Source organism: Archocentrus centrarchus, chromosome 11 (assembly GCF_007364275.1).
Source record: "Archocentrus centrarchus isolate MPI-CPG fArcCen1 chromosome 11, fArcCen1, whole genome shotgun sequence".
NCBI lineage: Eukaryota > Metazoa > Chordata > Actinopteri > Cichliformes > Cichlidae > Archocentrus > Archocentrus centrarchus.
Window position 1 is genome coordinate 4,702,553 of NC_044356.1, and position 21,554 is coordinate 4,724,106.

The window sequence follows — 21,554 nt, forward strand, 5'->3', positions numbered from 1 at the left end:
CAACTTTCCAAATCAAACCTACACCCTAGCCCACAATGCGAGTGTGCAAACAAATCAATGTGCCCACAACATGAGCAACACAGCAGAGTAAACACACAAACACACCCACACAGGCAGCAATAGGCAATAATAATGCACTATAATAATAACTTTAATTGAATGCAAATGAGGCACCGGGCACACAGCAGCACTTTCATGACACGCACACACACACACACACACACACACACACACACACACACACACACACACACACACACACACACACACACACACACACACACACACCTTGTAATGTTATGCAGCATGCACCCTAATGATATCTTTAATTGACTAATTAACATTTCACACACATGGTGTGAAAACACACACATTCACACACAAAAAGTGACACGTAGGGGACTCGATGGCTCACAGTGTTTGAAGGCAATTTTTTAATGGACTGTAGAGTGTGCGCACGCACGCGTACGTACATGAACGCTCTCTCTCTCTCACACACACACACACACACACACGCACATGCGCGCGCTCTATTTATTCTTGAGCATCATGCTGGATAGGATACGGATTTTGGGGCAGAGGTGGATGTGAGTGTGGCGGCGGCGGTGTGTTGGATGTGGTCGCGGCCGGACAGACTAAAACCTGCGCCTGGCTCTACCCGGAACCATTATGCAGACAGGAAACAACCATTTTAAGGCCAGCAGCATCCGAGGAGCCGTCGTCTACAGAGGGGGGGACACCTAAAGCTGACACGGGGCGGAGAGCAACCAGCCGGGGAGAAAAGAGGGACACGACGGGAACAAAACAAAGGCTCCGTGTGGGTGAAGCGCAGCAGTGAGCCGCTCCAGCTGCAGGACTCTGCTGTCACGCAGACAATGGACTTATTGGGCCGGGCCAGCGGAAACAGTTTTTGTTAGCGAGAGAAAAGCAGCCCTCCCGGGCCGATGGAGAGCCAGGCCTCTCACTCCGCTTTTCCCTGGATGAAGAAAAAGGCCCCGCTGACAGGCTTCAGGGATCCCGCTCTCACGGTGCACAGCCACCTTCACGTGTTCGGATTTTTGCTGCCTTGATTCTGAGCCTTTTTTTCCCTCGCACTCACACGTCACATGCTACGAGGTAAAAACAAAAACAAAAGCCGTTCCCAGCAGGACAGTGTCGGCTAACGCGCTAGCTGCCGTGCTAACGGTCCGAGCTAAGCTGGTAGCATTGCTAGCTGTTGGCTAGACAACCAGGAGACTTCATTTAGCATCATCTTAACCTACTTTTAATACTGTTATAACATCGTTTTAACCTATTTATAAACTGTCTTTAAACATGTATGTGTCCAAGTGTTCAGTTGCGGCTAAAACAATGACATTTTGTCAGTTTCTTTTATTTAACGCTTAGAGCAGGATTTCTAGTTAGCTAGCTGAGGGATTGGCAGATGCTAGCAGAGTCTAGTGAGAGGCTGGAAACGATTATTTCCATCAGTCTGACCCGCTCGGTCCTCGGTTCATCTGTTCCAGATTGTGGACCTGAAGTCACCAGTAGTCCCAGTAGACTATCCTCCCTCCTCATCCAGAGCTGTGGTCCAGCCAGCAGGGAGCTTCGGATTCAGACCTGTGGATCAGCCGGTAAGACGCAAGCAACATCCAGTCACCCTGCTCTTAATTTAGGCTAATTAGTCTCATTCATCTTATATCACCTGCATTAAAAATTGATGCGTTAAAGGAGATCTAACTCGTGTTCAACTCCGCGCATATCTGAATAGTCTTTGCATGTCTGGTCCCGAATCTGGAGCTCAAAATGCAGCGTTTTATTTCCCAAACAGGATGTAAATTTAAAAGAAACAATGTTTGCTGCCATGAAATTTCATAAAAACTATTCAAAAAAGTATTAGGATACTGGATTCAGTTGTACTTACTCAATAATAAACTACTACTACTAATAATAGTAATAATAATAAGCTCTAATTTAAGCTCCTGGTGTCCCTCAAACAACAGGTGCTCGTGGAAGTGAATAATTATAAAAAGGAAAATGGAAACATTATGACCAGAAAACATCATGCCAAACCAATGCAGATTTATTTATTTATTTTTTTAGCTCTCTAACCCACAATAATAAACACTTTTTTATTGCTTGTTCAAACCCATTATAAGTAGCTGCTCTGGGTTTTTGTGCCTTTTTTGTCACAATCTTTTTTTAGCCTTTAAGTGTAATTTGGCTTCATATTTCTGTTTGGTATCTAATGTTAATTTATTTGCTTTAATTTTGGTTTATTTTTTTAAATTAAGTAGAAAGAGAGGCAAGCATTATATAAAAATGCCCATAATTTAAATATTTATCTTTCAAAAATGTCTCAGATTGCATCTGTTTCTTATCTTATTACAAGTATTCTGGTTTTTGGGCTGTTGGTGTGACGTCTGCTCATGCTGTGAGATGTTGTGGTGATCTTTTCCAGAGGACATTTTCTAAATACTTTCCTTCAGCAGATAATTTAAGTTATAAATGCACCTAGTTAATCTTTTCCTGAGTAATGCCACCTAATGAAAGACAAAGCACTGCCGTCTGCTTTGCATTGTCATAGGAATTTGCATGTATTCAGTCAGTGAAGCAGAAAATGTGTAAATCTGATTTATGCTTGATCCTAATCTGCAGCCAAGTCTGCTTTACACTTCTGGAGTGGTAAGAAAAGTATTTTAGGTTATGAATTCACAAAATTAGCGATTTTCCACGGCATTGCTCTCTTGCACCAGTGTTGCTTTTGCCATTTGATTCTTCATTTTGTTTATAGATCTTTATCGCATGTCCCTCTGATAATGGCTCTGGAGTAGGAGGTACTCGATCAGTTAACTTTGTGCAGACAGAGAGTGAGATGAGTGAGAGTGAGATTCTTATATGTGAGCGTGCACAGAGCCTGGAGCGGAAAGCCTGTGTTGACAGAACGCTGATAACCACCATTAGGATCCCCGTTATCTCTGACCTGGCTTTTAGGTGTTCTTTAGCCAACTGATGCAAAGAAAGCCTGGCTATGTTGAACTTGCTTCCCTCCAATAAAGGCAGTTTTATTTACATGTATGTCAAACATAACCAACGGGCTGGGGCCAAGAAAATGTATCGGTCCAGTTCATCGGCCAGCCGCTGCCCCGCTTTTTGTCGCTGACGCTGTTTCTACCACGTCTGTCCACCTATGAAACAAGCTGGCTGATATGAACCCTCATTGATGAGATATTTTCTTACATTCAGTATTTTCACGTTAAGCTGTCACTCAGAGTCCTTCATCAAACCGCCTGTTCAGATAGTTTAAATGTGGCAGAAGGTGATATTTTCTCCCATCCAGCACAGGCGTGTTTTGCTGCAGAGCAGTTTAGTCTATCCTTAAAGCTTTAGTTACCAATTAGTCTGCAGATTTAGATTCTTTAGACAAAATATAAATTGAGTAATGAATACTATATATTAATTATATATTAATATGGAGTATGATATCAGTATGTAAAGTAAGTAAAGTAAGATAAAATGCTATGTTGGACAGCGCAGAACTTTACTGCGTAATTAATTTATGAAAGGAAATTGACACAAAAACAGCTGCATCTCTGATATGTGCCAGAGTTACTCAAACTTTAACATTAAGCCTGTTTAACCAGTTTTGGGAATCACACCTTTCATTCCCACCTCCAGTGTGACAGATCTTTGCCAGTTTCCTCGTCTTGGATCGACTCCCCTTGCAGGCGTTTGTTGTTGTATTTGTAATGTGTGTGTTTTCTTTCCTGAACTCGTCTTGTACATGTCAGCTAACAGCCCGATGGGGTAATCGTGTAGGTCAGGGCTGACCCTAACAGGACAGAAACAGTTTACCTTGAGGGATTTTTTAAAAATTATTATTTTATTGTTCAAAAACTATCAGGCCAGGTGAGCCAAGCTCATAGAAAGATCTAACTCATTTCAGTGCTCGTGTGTTTGATGTGTGTCGTGTGCTTTGTTGATGGTCAGTCTGGATTCCTGTGTAGGATGTGCACCACGAGTCGACCAGACATTTAAACGTTGCTGTCTTTGCTAGTTGGTGCCAGAAATACAGTCGATTAAGCCTATTATTTTAATCATATCATCGTCCACTGTGGAGCCCACTCAGACAGCTCTCTCTTTTTTCAATGGGAATCGGTTACATATTGTGATTAACACAGAAGATAAAACCCTGTGCAGGTTTACAGTGACTTAGTTGCAGGAACAAGCCCCATTTCCTACCCTTGCCTGTGGCTGCAAGCTGTGCAGTGACAGTAAGAATAACAGTGGGGAAACAAGTGGCTGAAATGCGCACACACACACACCTCCAGCCACCTGATTACAGGCTTCAGAAAGAAATGGTGCACACTTATGCCTGCTCTATGGGCACCACATTGGTTGTGTTGCAGACCAACTGTCGTTAGAACTGCTGCATCACCATTTATACTCGAGAGTTGCCGGGCTTGGTGCACGCTTGGTGCACCGCAGAGTCTATCGTATACTCGTGTCTTCAACCTGATAATCTTCAAACGTTGAGATGATCTCAGAAACCCACAGACCATCAGTCCTCGGAGGTATCCATCGTTTCGGTCTGGATGGGGAGGTAATGTCAGGCTTTACTGTTTTCCAAAGATCTTCCCTTTGGGAGAGCGATCACTACAGAATACATTTTAAGGACCAAAACTGGATTGAATCAGTTGTATTGTTGTCTGTAGCCTGGCTGGAGAGGCCGAGCCTCTGACTGTAGCCGATGCAGACGGTGCTCTGTCTGATATTTTACTCTGTTGTAAATACACTGAGCGTGTTCTTGAATTTCATTTTGTTTTTTGTGGCCCTTGTGTGAACTACTGGTAAGGGATTGGACTTGGAGCTGCCACCTCAGTATTTGGGTTTTGCAGCCCTGTTTCCAGTTATCCCCCCCCCCCCCCCCCCCCCCCGTTAATTTCAGAAATAGGATGCAGCCAGACTGCACATATGATCATTATGCTTTGTATTTGTACAGGTGAAGAGCATCTAAGCACAGAAACTACTCAGAACATACAAAATCCTTGCTGTGTTTTATATCTCCGACAGCACACGTTTGGCCTCTCTGGTTTCTGTCTCAGGGGGTCTCGATCACGTCACGCGCTCGGCGCAGAGCTAGAAGAAGGTCAGAAATAAAAGCAGATTTGACCTCAGTTTAAAAAAAAAAAAAATAAGATATGTCGACCAGAAGAAGGCGAGGCTGACACACGACAAGCAGCGACTTCAACAATTTATGCTGATGTTTTGAAATAATGGCAGGTTGTTGCACGCTGTGAAAGAGAAGCATCATTAGTTAAAGAGGGTGCCGTCATCATCAGATTATGACTGAGGCGTCATTTTGCTGATGTTTCTGCCAGTATTAAGATGAAGGATGAAGAAAACTGTGATGTTTTAAAGAATACAGCCTCAAATTGTTTCATTTGAGTGTTTTTTTATTTTGTTTTACATTTTTTTGAGACTATAAATAAAAATGAGTGTGTGTACACTTTTTTTTCCATGGAGCTAAAAATTTGGAAATTTCCTCCTTTTTAAAAAACAGAACATACCAGAATGTCTTCATTAACCTCGGGTCAGGTGCTTTTTTCTGTCAGAGAAGCTCACTTGATGTAATTTTAGAAGATTATTGTCTTTTTTTGAATGACTGTTATTGATTAAGAGGGTTTCTTACAGAAGTTTTTGCTTGGTTCATTTTCACTTTTGTTCATTTTCAGTACAAATCTCTCGTTTTGCCCCTTTCCTTTGCACCAGTGCCCACTCTAAAAGCTCAGACTTACGCTTTAGATGAGACAGAGCCAAGACGATGGAAACTAAACCCGTGTAGAAGTTGAAGCTGTGAGAAGTTTCTGAAGGTGAGCCTGTGGAAGGATCTTTGCTGTCTCCAGCTGCCTTTGTCTCCAGGGCTGTCTAACCCAGTCCGCTTACAGAGATGCTGTTTGATTATTGACTCCATTTCTGTCCCCATGGCTTTGACACAGATTGCTAGAGTTCAGTGGCGCCTGGGCCTCACTTCACTCCCTGTGTGAACCCACAAACATCCCGCGGCTCTGGGCCAACAAGCACCGGCGGTTGTCCTTGTAAGACAGATTTCAGAGTCAAAAACACCCCGTAGCCTGGGCCTAACTACCAACTGGTAGTCCGTGTCTTTCTCTTTTTGTTCACGTGTTTGTTTTCATTGCTACATTATTTAATGTGGGGGAAATCCCCTGTAACAACACACAATTCACATTAAATAATCTAGGCCACAGTTATTGACCAAAATAATTATGATTTTGCTATAATGGCGCAGCCCTGGTCTTTACCATGCACTGTCATGTTGTGTATGCAGAGAATTATTGCTGCCGGCGGGATCATTGTGGCCTCTTGTAATGCCTTTAAAATAAAATCTTGTATTTCAGGGCTTTAGTGAAATAGTGAATTTTATAAAAAGAAAGATAAACTTCGAACTGCCGAGGACGTCCCATTGACCCGGCATGCCGCTTTGGCCAGCAACTCTCACTGTGACTTATTTATCCAGGCAAAAAGTCTCACTGAGTTTAAAAAAGTCCTTTTCAACAGAGACCTGTCCAAGGCGGCAGCAGAAACTGCAAAAAAATGTAGCATAACAGTTCTGTAAGGATAATTTAAGGAAGCCAGAAAGGACTGGATTGATTATAACAGAGAGCAGGTGTAATAACACAGTCATAAAGATACCAGCACGATATGAGCAGTTCTAGTATTAAAGAGGTAACAGAACCACGGTTCTGCTCCACATATCAACACACACACACAAACACGGTGTCACCTACAGTACAGGTGTGTGTGTGTGTGTGTGTGTGTGTGTGTGTGTGTGTGTGTGTGTGTGTGTGTGTGTGTGTGTGTGTGTGGTGGAAGCCATTTTATCCAGTAAGAGCTGGAGCCCTCACTGGTGTCTCTAATTTGTGTCTCTAATAGCTTCACTTAAAAAGTCTTATGTTATTACATTTGATTTAAAAAAAAATCAAAATCATAAAAATAGCATTTTTAAGTTGACACGTGTAACTGCAGCGTGTCCTAATACTTAAACAGACCATGATTATTTGTTATGGATTGGTGTGTTACGTGTGCTGTCTTAATGCATGCTTACACTGTCGCACAGAGGAGACAGAAAACAAGCTGGAGATCTGGAGGCTGTAAAATGAAAAGAACAGGAAAGAGGCCAAAGATCGACACACCTTTCAAAGTAAATCAAGAGGAATGAAAGCAGTGGAGTGTTTTTTAATAATATGATCGTACCGCACGAAGGCTTTAGGTTTTTGATCGATAAATGACCGGAAAGTTAATAATATAGCTGCTTGTTCATTTCCTGTCGGATTATTTGACTGTTGTGTTTCTCTGCAGCACAAAAGGAAACCAGTGAGGCTTGAGCCTGCTTACATTCATTTCTCTGGATTGCCGTGTTTAGTTTATCTCTTATCCGCCTTGTACCCAGCAATGATTTTTGTAACTAAACACTGTGAATAGAACTGCTGTCTCACACTACAACAGCAACAAATCACAATCTGGTTGCACAGCTTGGCCACAGTGAGGATTTAGAGAGAAATCATCTCCTGAGAAAGTCGAGTTTAGAGCAGCTGTGGTGCGTTAGGGTCAGTGGGTTCAAGCTGGACGGTATTAGAAAGCCAGCTGAAGACGAGTTTACCTGATTGAATGAACGCTGAGATGCAGTGCAGTTTCCAAGATTTCCAGAGTTGTGCAAAGATAATTGTAGAACAGCTGCTTTGATCCTCTTGAGTGGGTAAAACAGGAAGGAAGTGGCCCGGTTTTCACACAATAAAACCAGTTTGGTTTTCTGTAGGTACACTTTGGTTTGGGCTAGAGAACTTGCATTGCTGACAAAGCTAGAGTTATAAAAACTAACAGGAAGGGGTCAAAACTTGACTGCCAAACATCTATCATCATCAGGGTAACATCAGGGAAAATAATCAGTCCCGAAGCAAAAGATTCACAACTGCAAAAGTGTGTTTGTCCTAGCTGTATCAAGTTCAGCAGTGTGGCGCTGTCACTTGGTGTTGGCTCTCACTGCGGTATTGTATCACTTCCTGTTCCTGTTTCGGAGCACAGTGTTTTGCTGTCTGTTAGCTGTTATATCTGTATAACTGGATTTATCTGGATAACATATTTTAGTGTAATCTTCACCTACTTTAAATAGCATACTCTTTGCTGAATCACCTGTATTCACATTACTCACTTTATTTGTTTTTAGAAATTCGCTAGCTTAGCTTAGCTAGTAGCTTAGCCCTTAGCCGACTCACTAGCAGCATGGCTTCTTCTCCTGTCTCTCCTGCACTTTCCTGCTCTGGGTGTCACATGTTTAGTTACTCCTCGGCCTCCTTTAGCAGTAACGGTACTTGTAATAAATGTAGTCTGTTTGTAGCTCTGGAGGCCAGGCTTTCTGAACTGGAGACTCGGCTCCGCACCTTGGAAAATCCTACATCTAGCCAGGCCCCTGTAGCGGGTGCGGACCATGGTAGCTTAGCCGCCGTTAGCTCCCCCCCAGCAGATCCCGAGCAGCAGGGAAAACAGGCCAGCTGGGTGACGGTGAGGAGGAAGCGTAGTCCTAAGCAGAAGCCCCGGGTACACCACCAACCTATTCACGTCTCTAACCGTTTTTCTCCACTCGGCGACACACCCGCCGAGGAACAAACTCTGGTTATTGGTGACTCTGTTTTGAGAAACGTGAAGCTAGAGACACCGGCGACCATAGTCAAATGTCTTCCAGGGGCCAGAGCAGGCGACATTCATGGAAATTTGAAACTGCTGGCTAAGGCTAATCGTAGATTTGGTAAGATCGTTATTCACGTCGGCAGTAATGACACCCGGTTACGCCAATCGGAGGTCACTAAAATTAATATTGACTCGGTGTGTAACTTTGCAAAAACGATGTCGGACTCTGTAGTTTTCTCTGGGCCCCTCCCCAATCAGACCAGGAGCGACATGTTTAGCCGCATGTTCTCCTTGAATCGCTGGCTGTCTGAGTGGTGTCCAAAAAACGACGTGGGCTTCATAGATAACTGGCAAAGTTTCTGGGGAAAACCTGGTCTTGTTAGGAGAGACGGCATCCATCCCACTTTGGATGGAGCAGCTCTCATTTCTAGAAATCTGGCCAAATTTATTAACCCTCCTAAAAACTGACTACCCAGGGTTGAGACCAGGAAGCAGAGTTGCAGTCTTACACGCCTCTCTGCAGCTTCTCTCCTCCTGTCATCCCCCCAAAACCCCATCCCCATAGAGTCGGTGCCTGCTCCCAGACCACCAAAAACCAAAGCTAAAATCAGCAAAAAACTATTTAAGCATAAAAATTCAAAAACAATAAATAATACAGCTTCATCAACTGCACCAAAGAATAAAACAATTAAATGTGGATTGTTAAACATTAGGTCTCTCTCTTCCAAGTCCCTATTAGTAAATGATTTAATAATTGATCAACGTATTGATTTATTCTGCCTTACAGAAACCTGGTTACAGCAGGATGAATATGTTAGTTTAAATGAATCAACACCCCCGAGTCACAGTAACTGTCAGAATGCTCGAAGCACAGGTCGAGGAGGAGGATTAGCTGCAATCTTCAATTCCAGCTTATTAATTAATCAAAGACCCAGACAAAGTTTTCATTCTTTTGAAAGCCTGACTCTTAGTCTTGTCCATCCTAATTGGGAAAATCAAAAACCTGTTTTATTTGTTATTATCTATCGTCCACCTGGTCCTTACTCAGAGTTTCTGTCTGATTTCTCAGACTTTTTATCTGATTTAGTGCTCAGTTCAGATAAAATAATTATAGTGGGTGATTTCAACATCCATGCAGATGCTGAGAATGACAGCCTTAACACTGCATTTAATCTATTGTTAGATTCAATTGGCTTCTCTCAAAATGTAAAGGAGCCCACCCACCACTTTAATCATACTCTGGATCTTGTCCTAACATATGGCATAGAAACTGAAGACTTAACAGTATTCCCTGAAAGCCCCCTCCTGTCTGATCATTTCTTAGTAACATTTACATTTACTTTAATGGATTACACAGCAGTGGGGAATAAGTTTAATTACAGTAGAAGTCTTTCTGAAAGTGCTGTAACTAAGTTTAAGGATCTAATTCCTTCATTGTTATGCTCTTCAGTGCCATGTGCCAACACAGTGCAGAGCAGCTACCTAAACTCTGCTCCCAGTGAGGTTGATTATCTCGTCAATAGTTTTACATCCTCACTGCGTATAACTTTGGATACTGTGGCTCCTCTGAAAAGGAAAGCTTCAAATCAGAAGTGCCTGACTCCGTGGTATAATTCACAAACGCACAGCTTAAAGCAGATAACCCGAAAGCTGGAGAGGGAATGGCGTCTCACTAAATTAGAAGATGCTCATTTAGCCTGGAAAAAGAGTTTGTTGCTCTATAAAAAAGCCCTCCGTAAAGCTAGGACATCTTACTATTCATCATTAATTGAAGAAAATAAGAACAACCCCAGGTTTCTTTTCAGCACTGTAGCCAGGCTGACAAAGAGTCAGAGCTCTGTAGAGCCGAGTATTCCTTTCACGTTAACTAGTAGTGACTTCATGGATTTCTTTACAAATAAAATTTTAGACATTAGAGAAAAAATTATTCATAACCATCTCAAAGATTATTCTTCATGTTCGGCTGTTTTCAGCACTGCTGGTATTTGTTTAGACTCTTTTGCTCCAGTTGATCTTTCAGAGTTAACTTCAATAGTTACTTCCTCCAAACCAGCAACATGTTTATTAGATCCCATTCCTACTAGACTGTTCAAAGAAGTCTTTCCAATTATTGATGCTTCAATCTTAAAAATGATCAATCAGTCTTTATTAGTTGGCTATGTACCACAGACCTTCAAGGTGGCTGTAATTAAACCTCTGCTTAAAAAGCCATCACTTGACCCAGCTGTCTTAGCTAATTATAGGCCAATCTCCAACCTTCCTTTTCTCTCAAAGATTCTTGAAAGAGTAGTTGTAAAACAGCTAACTGATCATCTGCAGAGGAACGGTTTATTTGAAGAGTTTCAGTCAGGTTTCAGAATTCATCACAGTACAGAAACAGCATTAGTGAAGGTTACAAATGATCTTCTTAGAGCCTCTGACAGTGGACTCATCTCTGTTCTTGTCCTGTTGGACCTCAGTGCAGCTTTTGATACTGTTGACCATAACATTTTATTACAGAGATTAGAGCTTGCTATAGGTATTAAAGGTACTGCACTGCAGTGGTTTGAATCATATTTATCTCATAGACTCCAATTTGTTCATGTAAATGGGGAGTCTTCTTCACACACTAAGGTTAATTATGGAGTTCCACAGGGTTCTGTGCTAGGACCAATTTTATTTACATTATACATGCTTCCCTTAGGCAGTATTATTAGAAAGCACTGCATCAATTTTCATTGTTATGCAGATGATACTCAGCTTTACCTATCAATGAAGCCAGATGACACACATCAATTAGTTAAACTGCAGGAATGTCTTAAAGACATTAAGGCCTGGATGACCTCTAATTTCCTGCTTCTAAATTCAGATAAAACTGAAATTCTTGTTCTCGGCCCCACAAATCTTAGAAACATGGTGTCTAACCAGATACTTACTCTGGATGGCATTACTTTGGCCTCCAGTAACACTGTGAGAAATCTTGGAGTCATTTTTGACCAGGATATGTCCTTCAATGCACATATTAAACAAATATGTAGGACCGCTTTTTTGCATTTGCGCAATATTTCTAAAATTAGAAACATCCTTTCTCAGAGTGATGCTGAAAAGCTCATTCATGCATTTATTACTTCTAGGCTGGATTATTGTAATTCATTATTATCAGGCTGTCCTAAAAGCTCCCTGAAAAGCCTTCAGCTGATCCAAAATGCTGCAGCTAGAGTACTGACAGGGACTAGAAAGAGAGAGCATATTTCTCCCATATTGGCTTCTCTTCATTGGCTCCCTGTTAAATCTAGAATAGAATTTAAAATTCTTCTCCTCACATACAAGGTCTTGAATAATCAGGCACCATCTTATCTCAAAGACCTCATAGTACCATATCACCCCAACAGAGCACTTCGCTCTCAGACTGCTGGCTTACTTGTGGTTCCTAGGATACTTAAGAGTAGAATGGGAGGCAGAGCCTTCAGCTTTCAGGCGCCTCTTTTGTGGAACCAGCTTCCAGCTTGGATTCGGGAGACAGACACCCTCTCTATTTTTAAGATTAGGCTTAAAACTTTCCTTTATGATAAAGCTTATAGTTAGGGCTGGATCAGGTGACCCTGAACCATCCCTTAGTTATGCTGCTATAGGCCTAGTCTGCTGGGGGGTTCACATAATGCACTGTTTCTCATTCACCTTATTTACTTTGTTTATACTCCACTCTGCATTTAATCATTAATTGATATTAATCTCTGGCTCTCTTCCACAGCATGTCTTTCTCTCCCCTCAGCCCAACCGGTCGCGGCAGATGACTGCCCCTCCCTGAGCCTGGTTCTGCTGGAGGTTTCTTCCTGTTAAAAGGGAGTTTTTCCTTTCCACTGTCGCCAAGTGCTTGCTCATAGGGGGTCGTTTTGACTGTTGGGTTTTCTCTGTATTATTGTAGGGTCTTTACCCACAATACAAAGCGCCTTGAGGCGACAGTTTGTTGTGATTTGGCGCTATATAAATAAAATTGAATTGAATTGAATTGAATTAATAGCTAAGGGAGAGGCACTGAGGGCAGGAAAAACAATACACTGTTGTTGTTTCATTTATGCACAATTTCTGAGATTATTCTTTCTTTTCTTTTTGCTCAGGCTCCTCGAAGATCTCCGTAACTGACTGGATGGAAGGACAGTGAAACAATGGTTCATCCTGCATTAAAATAACGGACACGCTCCACTTTATGGGACTGCTATGGAATATTTTAATCAAACACTACAGACTCTGTTTTCTTTTTTACTATAGTTTAGTATATTTATGACATTTTTTTTATAAGAAGCATTTGACGCTTCGCTCTTTAGTGACACATTCATGTGAGGAAAACCAGGCTCTCGGTGGATTATCGCGGCCTGTTGGATGTTAGCAGGACTACCTGTGAAGATCAAACCTCCTCAGTTTTTACAAGGGCTCACTGCTGTTTCCAGCAGCTGCAAACAGGCTAGTTGTGCCACTCCTGGACGCTTTGCCACAGCTGCATTGGAGATGTTCCAGTTCAGCAAGTACCCCATGGACATTTTAGAGATGCTAAGTGGACACCAAGCCCACCAGTTCAAAGGCCTTGGATTAGAGCGACAACTGAGTCACCAACAGCAAGTGCAGCTGCAGCACCAGCAGCAGCTCCAGCAACAGCACCAGCCCTGTGCTGACACATCTGGAAGCCTTCTGTCGGGCCTCGGCCTTGGGTCCCTCCAAACCTCACGGAGCAACGCCTTTGCAGACTCCTCGTCATTGTTCGCCAAAATGAGCGCCCCTCCTCCATCCATCTCTCACCAGAGCCAGTCATCCACGTCATCTCACAGCTCCAGGAAGTCCAGTAAGATGAGCAGCAGCAGTAGCAGCAGCAGCGGGAGCGGGAGTTCCTCGACGGGGTACCCCCAGTTTCTGCGGCCTTTTCACCCCGCCGAGGCGGCGCTGGCTCAGGAGCAGCTCCACTCTGGGATGGGGCGCTTTGACTTTGGTGGGAGCAGTGGCGGCGGAAGTGCAGGGGTAATTGGGGGCGTTGTCACACCTGCACCTCCGCCTCCACCGCTCCATCCAGGTCTCTCTGTGCCCCAGCCCTCTTCTGGCCCTTCCTCCTCCTCACCCTCTCCCTCCACCTCTGCTTCAGCCTCCAACAATGCTTCTGGTAGCACTCCGGTCCCCTTAGTTGGCCAGTCTGATCCTCGCAGCCTCCACCAGCAGTTCAGCTGCATGCTTGCTGCTAACCAGTATTTTCTGTCTGGCGTCCCCACCAGCAGCAGCCTGGAGCAGTTTCTCGTCCAGCAAGGCACTCACAACCACCTGGGTTTGGGCCTCGGGCAAGGCGCCTCCGAGTCAAACTCGGCGCTGGCTCCTCCTCCTGCACTCCACTCCTCCCACAGTCACACAGCTTCCCAGCCTCAGCAGCAACAGCAGCAGCTCACCCCTCACGCCTTATCTCATCCACACAGCCACACTCACCACCCGCACCCCCTCCACCCGGCCCCGCAGCCAGCCCCACTGGGTGGCTTTGATTTCCAAGGCATTCCAGTCCTCTCCTCAAACCAGATAGCATCACTAATGCAGCAGGAGGCTGGCCTGCCCCTTCCACTGCCCCTGCACCTGTCCCTCTCCAAAGATGACGGAGCAAAGTCTGTAGACAGCTCGTCTACATCGGTATCGAGTGGGGGGAGCAGGAGAAAGAAAGCGATGGCAGGCTATCTGCCCCAGAGGAAAACAGACAGTAGCAGCCACAGTCACAGCAGCCACAGCAGTAGCAGTGTTAACAACTGCCACAACAGCAGCTCAAGTGGGCACAGTCAGAGCTCCTCATCGGGCCTCGTGGGAGGAGGAGGGTCTGGGGGCGTCAGGCTAAGTGGCATTGGAAGTGAGCCACAGCATTCCTCACTCCTCTCATCATCCTCGCAGCAGCAACAGCCATCCTCCACTGTGTCCTCCTCTTCATCTGCTCCCACCTCCTCCAACTCCACCTCTGTGCTCGTTGCCAACGGTAACCAACAACTGTCCAAATCTCAAGAAAATCACAGCATCTCGTCAGGCCAGACCGAGCCAGAGCCCCTTTACCACTGTGGTGAGTGTGGCAAAACCTTCACCCACCTCTCAAGCCTACGGAGGCATCTCCGCAGTCACGGCTTGACGCCAGAAAGCCAAAGCAGGAAGTCGGACTGTAACTCTCCCAGCCCGGAGAGGATATTCTGCTGTGGCGAGTGTGGGAAGAGATTTAAAAAGAGGGGTCACCTCATCCAGCACAGCGTCACCCACTCAGAAAACCGGCCTTTTGTCTGCAGCATCTGCCAAAAGTCCTTCAACCGTCGAGAGTCACTTACGAGACACGAGAAGATCCACGACGAGAAACCTTTCCGCTGCCCGGCGTGTGGGCGTTGTTTCCGTGAGAGCACCTCTCTCCTGAACCACGCCGCTTCAGGTGCTTGTGGCAAACCTCCACGCAGTTCAAAAAACAGAGCCAGCAGCGCAGGGAGTGCACCATCCAACCCGAGCAGCAGTAAAATGGAACGCAGTAGTGACGGCGTAGGGATTTCAAATAATGGGGCAGCGATGGCTAGTGACAAATATGCAACAGATTATTCCAGAAATCGCTACCAGAGCCAGTCGTCCTACAACAGCGGTGGCGTCGATGACTACAGACGATCCCAGCCTTCATCTCTGTATTCCTCAGAAAGCACATTAGCCAATGAAATGACCGGTCAGACCCTCCGCAAGGCCCCTTTAGCACCAACTCTTCACCCCCATCCACAAAGTCAGCAGCAACATCACCACCATCATCAGCAGCAGCAGCCCCACCTTCCCCTCTCCTCCCTGTTGGATGATTCAGAGGATGAAGTCACCAGCAGTGCAATGTCAGCCATCGCTGCTGCAGCCGCCGCCTCGTGCGATTTAAACACAGAGAACCGGGAAGGAGAGAGGAGGGATATCATAGGAGGCCTGCTGGGGGGGTTGGGGTTTGGTAACTTGGGTGGGCCATCGACCACCTCCACCCTCAATGGTTCCACCATCCCTTTGACCCACCCCAGCCAGCCGCACACGAAGCCCAAGAGGCCGCGGAAGCCCCGAGAGAAAAGGGACCCAAACACCATCGTGAGGAGGAGGAGGAGCCCGGCACCGCCAGGCGACGGCTCAGAAAGGCCGTACGGATGCCAGATATGCGGCAAACGCTTCAGAAGGGCGGAGACTCTGAGGCGCCACAACCGCGTTCACACGGGGGAAAAGCCTCACGCCTGTGACGTCTGTGGCAAAATGTTCCGTGAGCCTTTCCACCTCACCAAGCATCTGACTGTACACTCTGGTCAAAAGAACTACAAGTGCAATCTGTGTGGGAAGATGTTCGCCTACGCTCAGAGCCTCGTGAGGCACGGGAAGCTGCATAGAAGAGGAGAAATCGACAACCAGGGGAGGAGGATAAAAGGTGCTGCTGCTGCCATCAGCCAAGTCTCCAACTCGGGAAACTCTGACTTCTTCTCCTCCTGCTCCCAAGGAGAAAAGTCTCCAACATCTGGAACACCGTCGCAGAGGCTTTACACCTGCACCGTTTGCTGGAAATCCTTCCGCCACTATTTCCACCTGACGGCACATCAGCAGACTGTTCATGGCGGCAGGGTGGGGCTGGAGAAGTCCTTTCGCTGTGAAGTGTGTGGCAAAGCCTTCGCTTATTCTAACAGCTTAGTGCGGCACAAGCTCTCTCAGCATGGGATTGACCGCAACGGCCAGCGCGTAAATCAGTCCCAGCCCTCCGGATACTCACCGCTCTTCTACGATTCTGCTTCAGCTCCCAACTACGCCGGCTCCTCCCACATGCCACAGGGGATATCTGGGCAGCAGCCACCACAGCAACAGCCACCACCACAGCAGCAAGCGCAACAGCAGCAGCAACAACAGCAGCAACAACAGCAGCACCCACACCCTTTTTACTACCGCCCAAAAACCTGCCAAAAGCGTCATGGGCAGACAAGAAAGCACCGGAAGAAAAAAAGGCGAGTGGTGATCCACAGCATCATGAGAGATGGAAAGCTGGTGGGCGTCCCCCTGAGTAAAGACACTCGAAGGAAGCTGATAATTCTGAGGAAGAAGAGGGGCAGACTGCAGGCTCAGCTCAACAAAAAAAAGATGCTGGCCCAGCTGAGGATAAAGGGCAGTGTGATGAAGGTGAAATCGTGGTGCGGGGGCGCCGTTAGGGTCACGGGGCTCACATCGATGGATGTCCCCATCAAACGCTTCCCCTGCCCCATCTGCCCTAGCACCACGTATGCTAAGCAGGGTTCTCTGCTGGTCCACCACGCCATCAGGCACCCACCGAGGAACTCAGGCCGCCACGCCCGTCTTCGGTGCCAGGTGTGCGGGAGACGCACCAGCTCATTACACAAAGCCTTGAAACACAGGGGCCAGCATCTTAAACAAGCTGCATTCCAATGCCACAAATGCCGACACCGTTTCTGGAACCCGCGGCTACTCGCCCGCCACAAGTTCTCCTGCCGGGCGGTGAGCGCCAGCAGCGGGGCCGGGAGCTGGGGACTGATGAGATCTCCTTCATCAGATGGCGACCATTCACCAGTCCAGCTGCCAGTCCCACTTCTGGTCCAGCCTGAGAGATCAACGGTTCTTACTGACTACAGTCAGTAAACAGTTTTTTTTAGATTAGATTGTTTTTGATGTTTATTTTTTTTAAATAATCCAAGAAGCAAGCGAGAGCTAGCAAGTTTTTAACAAAAAAAAAGAAAAAAAAAAAGGTGGGAGTATGGGGTTTAGTGTAACTACAGTAATAACCTCGAGCCTCCCTCCTGTGTACAATCCTAACTTATGGCAGCACAGGTGGTCGATTAAATTAAAGCGGACTTCAAAAGGCCCAAACTCAGAGCCACCATCGTTGGCTGTCTCCTGTTCCCCAAAGGTGAAGGAACTCAACACAACATGACTTCAGTAGCATCTGTTATTAAAAACAGATTCAGCTTCCTGTCCACCGTGTTTTTGTTTTGATTTGAAGTGCCCTGATTCGCAGTGTTTGGGTATAAATGTGGATCGGATACCTTTTGTAGAGGGGATGTACCTCCAGTACTAGGGATGCACCGATATTGAACAGTTTGACCAAAAGCAATGCGGATGTTTGTCTATATGTTTTTGTGTTCCTTTTTATTTATTCCACAGTTCAACTTTAAACAAGGTATTTTTTGTAATTACACTTTGCTAGTTTTAACTAAGTTTCACCATCGGGAGCACAGTTTTACCGGTTGGTGTTACCAGATGTTGACTTTATTTCCTCAGAGTGATGGATGAACGTTTGTAATGAGCTGCCAGGTTAAATAGAAGTCACACAGACCCACTGCACCATCTTGTGGTGTTGGAGGGAAGTGCAGCCCTGCCCTAGTTCATCTTCGGTTTACACCTTTTTAAAACAATTCACACGTTCTAGACATAAAATCACTAACTTTATTAATTTCATCTTTTGGAAGGTTTCAAACAAATTTTGCTGACAGGAATTTACAGAAAGCACCTTTAAAGGCTTTCAGCTCCTCATCACTCTGAACACTCAGCCAGCACAGAGCTAACGAGACACGACACATAAATATCAGTGAATGCCTTCTTGTGTGCTGATATTCTGCCAAATACCGGTGCATCTCTATCTTTATTTTTAGTTTGTGTTCACATTGTTCACACTTAAACAGCAGCGTCTCTGTCTCTTGGTCTGTGTTTATTCGTTGCCCCCTGTGGAGGACCTCCCTCTCATACGGAGATGAAATTTGCCCTCAAGACAAATTCAACTTTTAAAGGAAAACAGAAATCCTGGTGTGAGACAGTTTAGAGTCGTTTTATGAGCCTCTTAGGACAATAAAGGGTTTGTTTGTCTGAAGTGACTGAAAGGAGATAAAGTGTTAAAGTGTTGGCGAGCTTGTTGTAATGTACACTACTTCATGTTGTTATCAAAGAGGTGCCGACAGAAACGTGAGCTGTTAACGTGGTCAGGATTGAAAAGGAAGAAGAGAAATAACCGGAGTGTACTGTACAATTCGTATTATATTTTATTATATATTGATTATTTGCTGTTTTTTACACCAAGTATCATTTCTTTTATCATTGTTGCTATTGTTCGGGTGGGAGGGAACGAGTCAGGGACCGTCTTTGTAAAACAGCGGGATGAGTATATGTATCGATGTGATATCCTCCCCCCTCCTCTTCTCTCTGAGCCCCCTCTTACCTACTCCCTCATTGCCACACTTGATGCCCCGTTTTTGTAACAGAAGCGTGTACACATAGTTCATTACTTAGGTCCTGTCCAGACGTGTGTTTTCTTTTACCTGTAAAACTAAAACATGTAATATTATTACTAAATTACTATCCTTTTCATTGCCTAAAAGTGAGTTGTTGAAAACCCTGAAATAAAAAAATCTGAAACATGACTGTGATTGTTGGCTTCAAGTTCCTCACACAGGAACCAATAATAGTGTTCAGTTCTAAGGTTCCTGTGATGATTAATGTGATGTTAAATGGAGGGGAAAGATCGAACCTGCAGTGACAAGATTCTACTGATAAAAAATGTACCTGCAGCTAGCATCAGATTCCAGAGGGAAGCGTTTGGGAATATTAGTGAAATTTTGACAGGATACAGCTCGTTTAAAGTAAAGTTCAGAGCTGCTTATGATGGAAATGAAAAGTCTATGAAGGGCTCTGATTGCTACGGCTGGGCAAAACATACCTGCTGGCAACTTGATAAGTCACAACTTTGAACGATGAGGTGAAGTGAAAATGTGCACTCCCCGGTCACTTCATTAGTTACACTGTGACAGTGCTGGGCTGATCCCCGCGCTGCCTTCAGAGCTGCTTTAATTCTTCACAGCACAGAAACGCTCCTGAGATTTTGGCCCATGTTGGCATGAAAGCGTCACACAGTTGTTGCAGATTTGTGGGCTGCACAGCCATGATGTGCCCCTCCCAAATACACTGGGGGCCGTTTGAGTGCAGCAAACTGAAGAATCCAGTTTGATCTGAGCTTTCCGTGCTTCCACGTGGATCCATCCTGCCTTGTATGTGACCCTACTATCCAAATGTTGCAGCAGAAATCAAGACTCATCAGACCAGCCAACATTCTCCAGTCTTCTATTGCCCAGTTTTGTGAGTGCGTGTGAATTTGTGCGTCTTTCCTTTTCTTAGCCTACAGGAGTGGTCTGCTGTGTGGTCTTCTGCTTCTGTAGCCCACCTGCTTCAAGGTTTGAAGTGTTGTGCATTCAGAGATGCTTTTCGGCACACCTTTGTTGTAACAAGTAGTTATTTGAGTTACTGCTGCCTTCCTAAGCTTTCTTCCTCACTCTGATGCTCAGCAGGTCGTCTTCATCGTGTCTCCATGCCCACATGTTGAGCTGCTGCCATGTGATTGGCTGATTATGTATTTGTGTTAACAAACAGTTGAACACCTCCTACCTAACAGCTACCTGATGAAGTACATGATAATAGAAGAAGACTGTCATTAATAATTAAATCAGCGAATTTAAAGAATTCACTGATTACACCAACAATCAAACTCATTAACTTGTGTAATGTCTCTTTGTGGCAAATCAGTGCCACAGATCGTCATACTGCAGCACCATTTCTGTAGCAGTTCTAAAGTTCCCATAGTGAAATGACATATAACAGAAAGTGGATCAACACCTGTAAGTGAAGCTGAATTTCTTTAGACTAAAATCTTAAAACCTGTTATTGAAGTTGGTTTTTCCTCCAACAAACACCATGGTTACCATTGAACCTCTCAGCTACACCCCAGCCCCCCTGAGATCCAGCATGTGACTGCCCTCATGTCTCCCACCACAAAAAGCTGATTTTAATCTTCACCCAGCTCCGACTCCATCCCCTCAGAGCTCGTTTCAGACAATTAATCCACTGTGGATATTTTTAGCCACGCTTTCCTCCTGCAGGGACCCTAAAGTGGCCTCTCTCTGTGTTGCCTTTGTGAAAATATGGAGAAAACACGATGCAACCTGAGCTCCTGTTTCAGATGCAGCAGCGATGGAGCCGGTGCTGTGCACCTGAAGCATGCAGACAGGTGAGTGAGTGCTCAGCTGATCCTCCCGCTCTCAAATTCTCTGCACATCTCATCAAAAGTTTGGGTGAGTTTGTTAGTTGCAAAGCCATGAAAAAAGTTGTTGCATTACCAACAAACAGTCACTAGATGGAGGCATCTAAATATTCTTTAAAACATGGCTGAGTCCCAAGTGCTGCAGGAAAGGACGAGGGGAAAATAATTTCAATTCGAAACGCCTCATGAAACTCGGATCACACATTAGTGGAGTCAAGCTGTTGTTTCACACTTTTCGCTGATGCATGGCAGCGTACACACTCAGCTACTCTGTGTGTGTGTGTGTGTGTGTGTGTGTGTGTGTGTGTGTGTGTGTGTGTGTGTGTGTGTGTGTGTGTGTGTGAGGCAGATTGTTTTGGCTTCTTACTATTCACACATTCCTGTCATGTATGTGTAACATCACTGTCATCATCACACGGGACTTGTAGGACCTTCCAGGAACTGAGTGGCAGCAGCAGGAGTCACGTTATATACCAGCTGCTTCTCTAGTTACTTTCTAGGACAACAGTTACTTTGTATGATGGCACATGACTAACATCTAAACAGAAATGACATTATTCCAGAAGACAACATAAATCATACTGTGAGAAAACATGGTCTTTGTCCTCCAAGCTCAGGTCCTCTACCAGAGGCCTGGGAGCTTGAGGGTACTGCGCAGTACCTTAGCTGTTCCCAGGACTGCGCTCTTCTGGACAGAGATCTCGGATGTTGTTCCTGAATCTGCTGGAGCCATTCTCCCAGTTTGGGGGGGTCACTGCCCCGAGTGACCCGATTACCACGGGGACCACTGTTACCTTGACCTCCCACAGCC

At 45.2% G+C, this 21,554-nt stretch overlaps 1 protein-coding gene across 1 annotated transcript; it reads left to right on the top strand.

Moving 5' to 3' along the window:
• The first annotated feature begins 489 nt into the window (after window positions 1-489).
• On the top strand, window positions 490-19,073 carry LOC115788111 (uncharacterized). The gene is made up of 3 exons (XM_030741023.1): window positions 490-1,116; window positions 1,506-1,613; window positions 12,783-19,073. The coding sequence occupies exon 3, from the start codon at window positions 13,045-13,047 to the stop codon at window positions 17,299-17,301; it is 4,257 nt and encodes a 1,418-aa protein (XP_030596883.1). The 5' UTR covers window positions 490-1,116; window positions 1,506-1,613; window positions 12,783-13,044; the 3' UTR covers window positions 17,302-19,073.
• The last annotated feature ends 2,481 nt before the right edge of the window (window positions 19,074-21,554 follow it).

What these genes read in the sequence shown, in the direction of transcription:
- LOC115788111 (XM_030741023.1), top strand. Translation starts at nt 13,045, where the DNA reads ATGTTAGCAGGACTACCTGTGAAGATCAAACCTCCTCAGTTTTTACAA.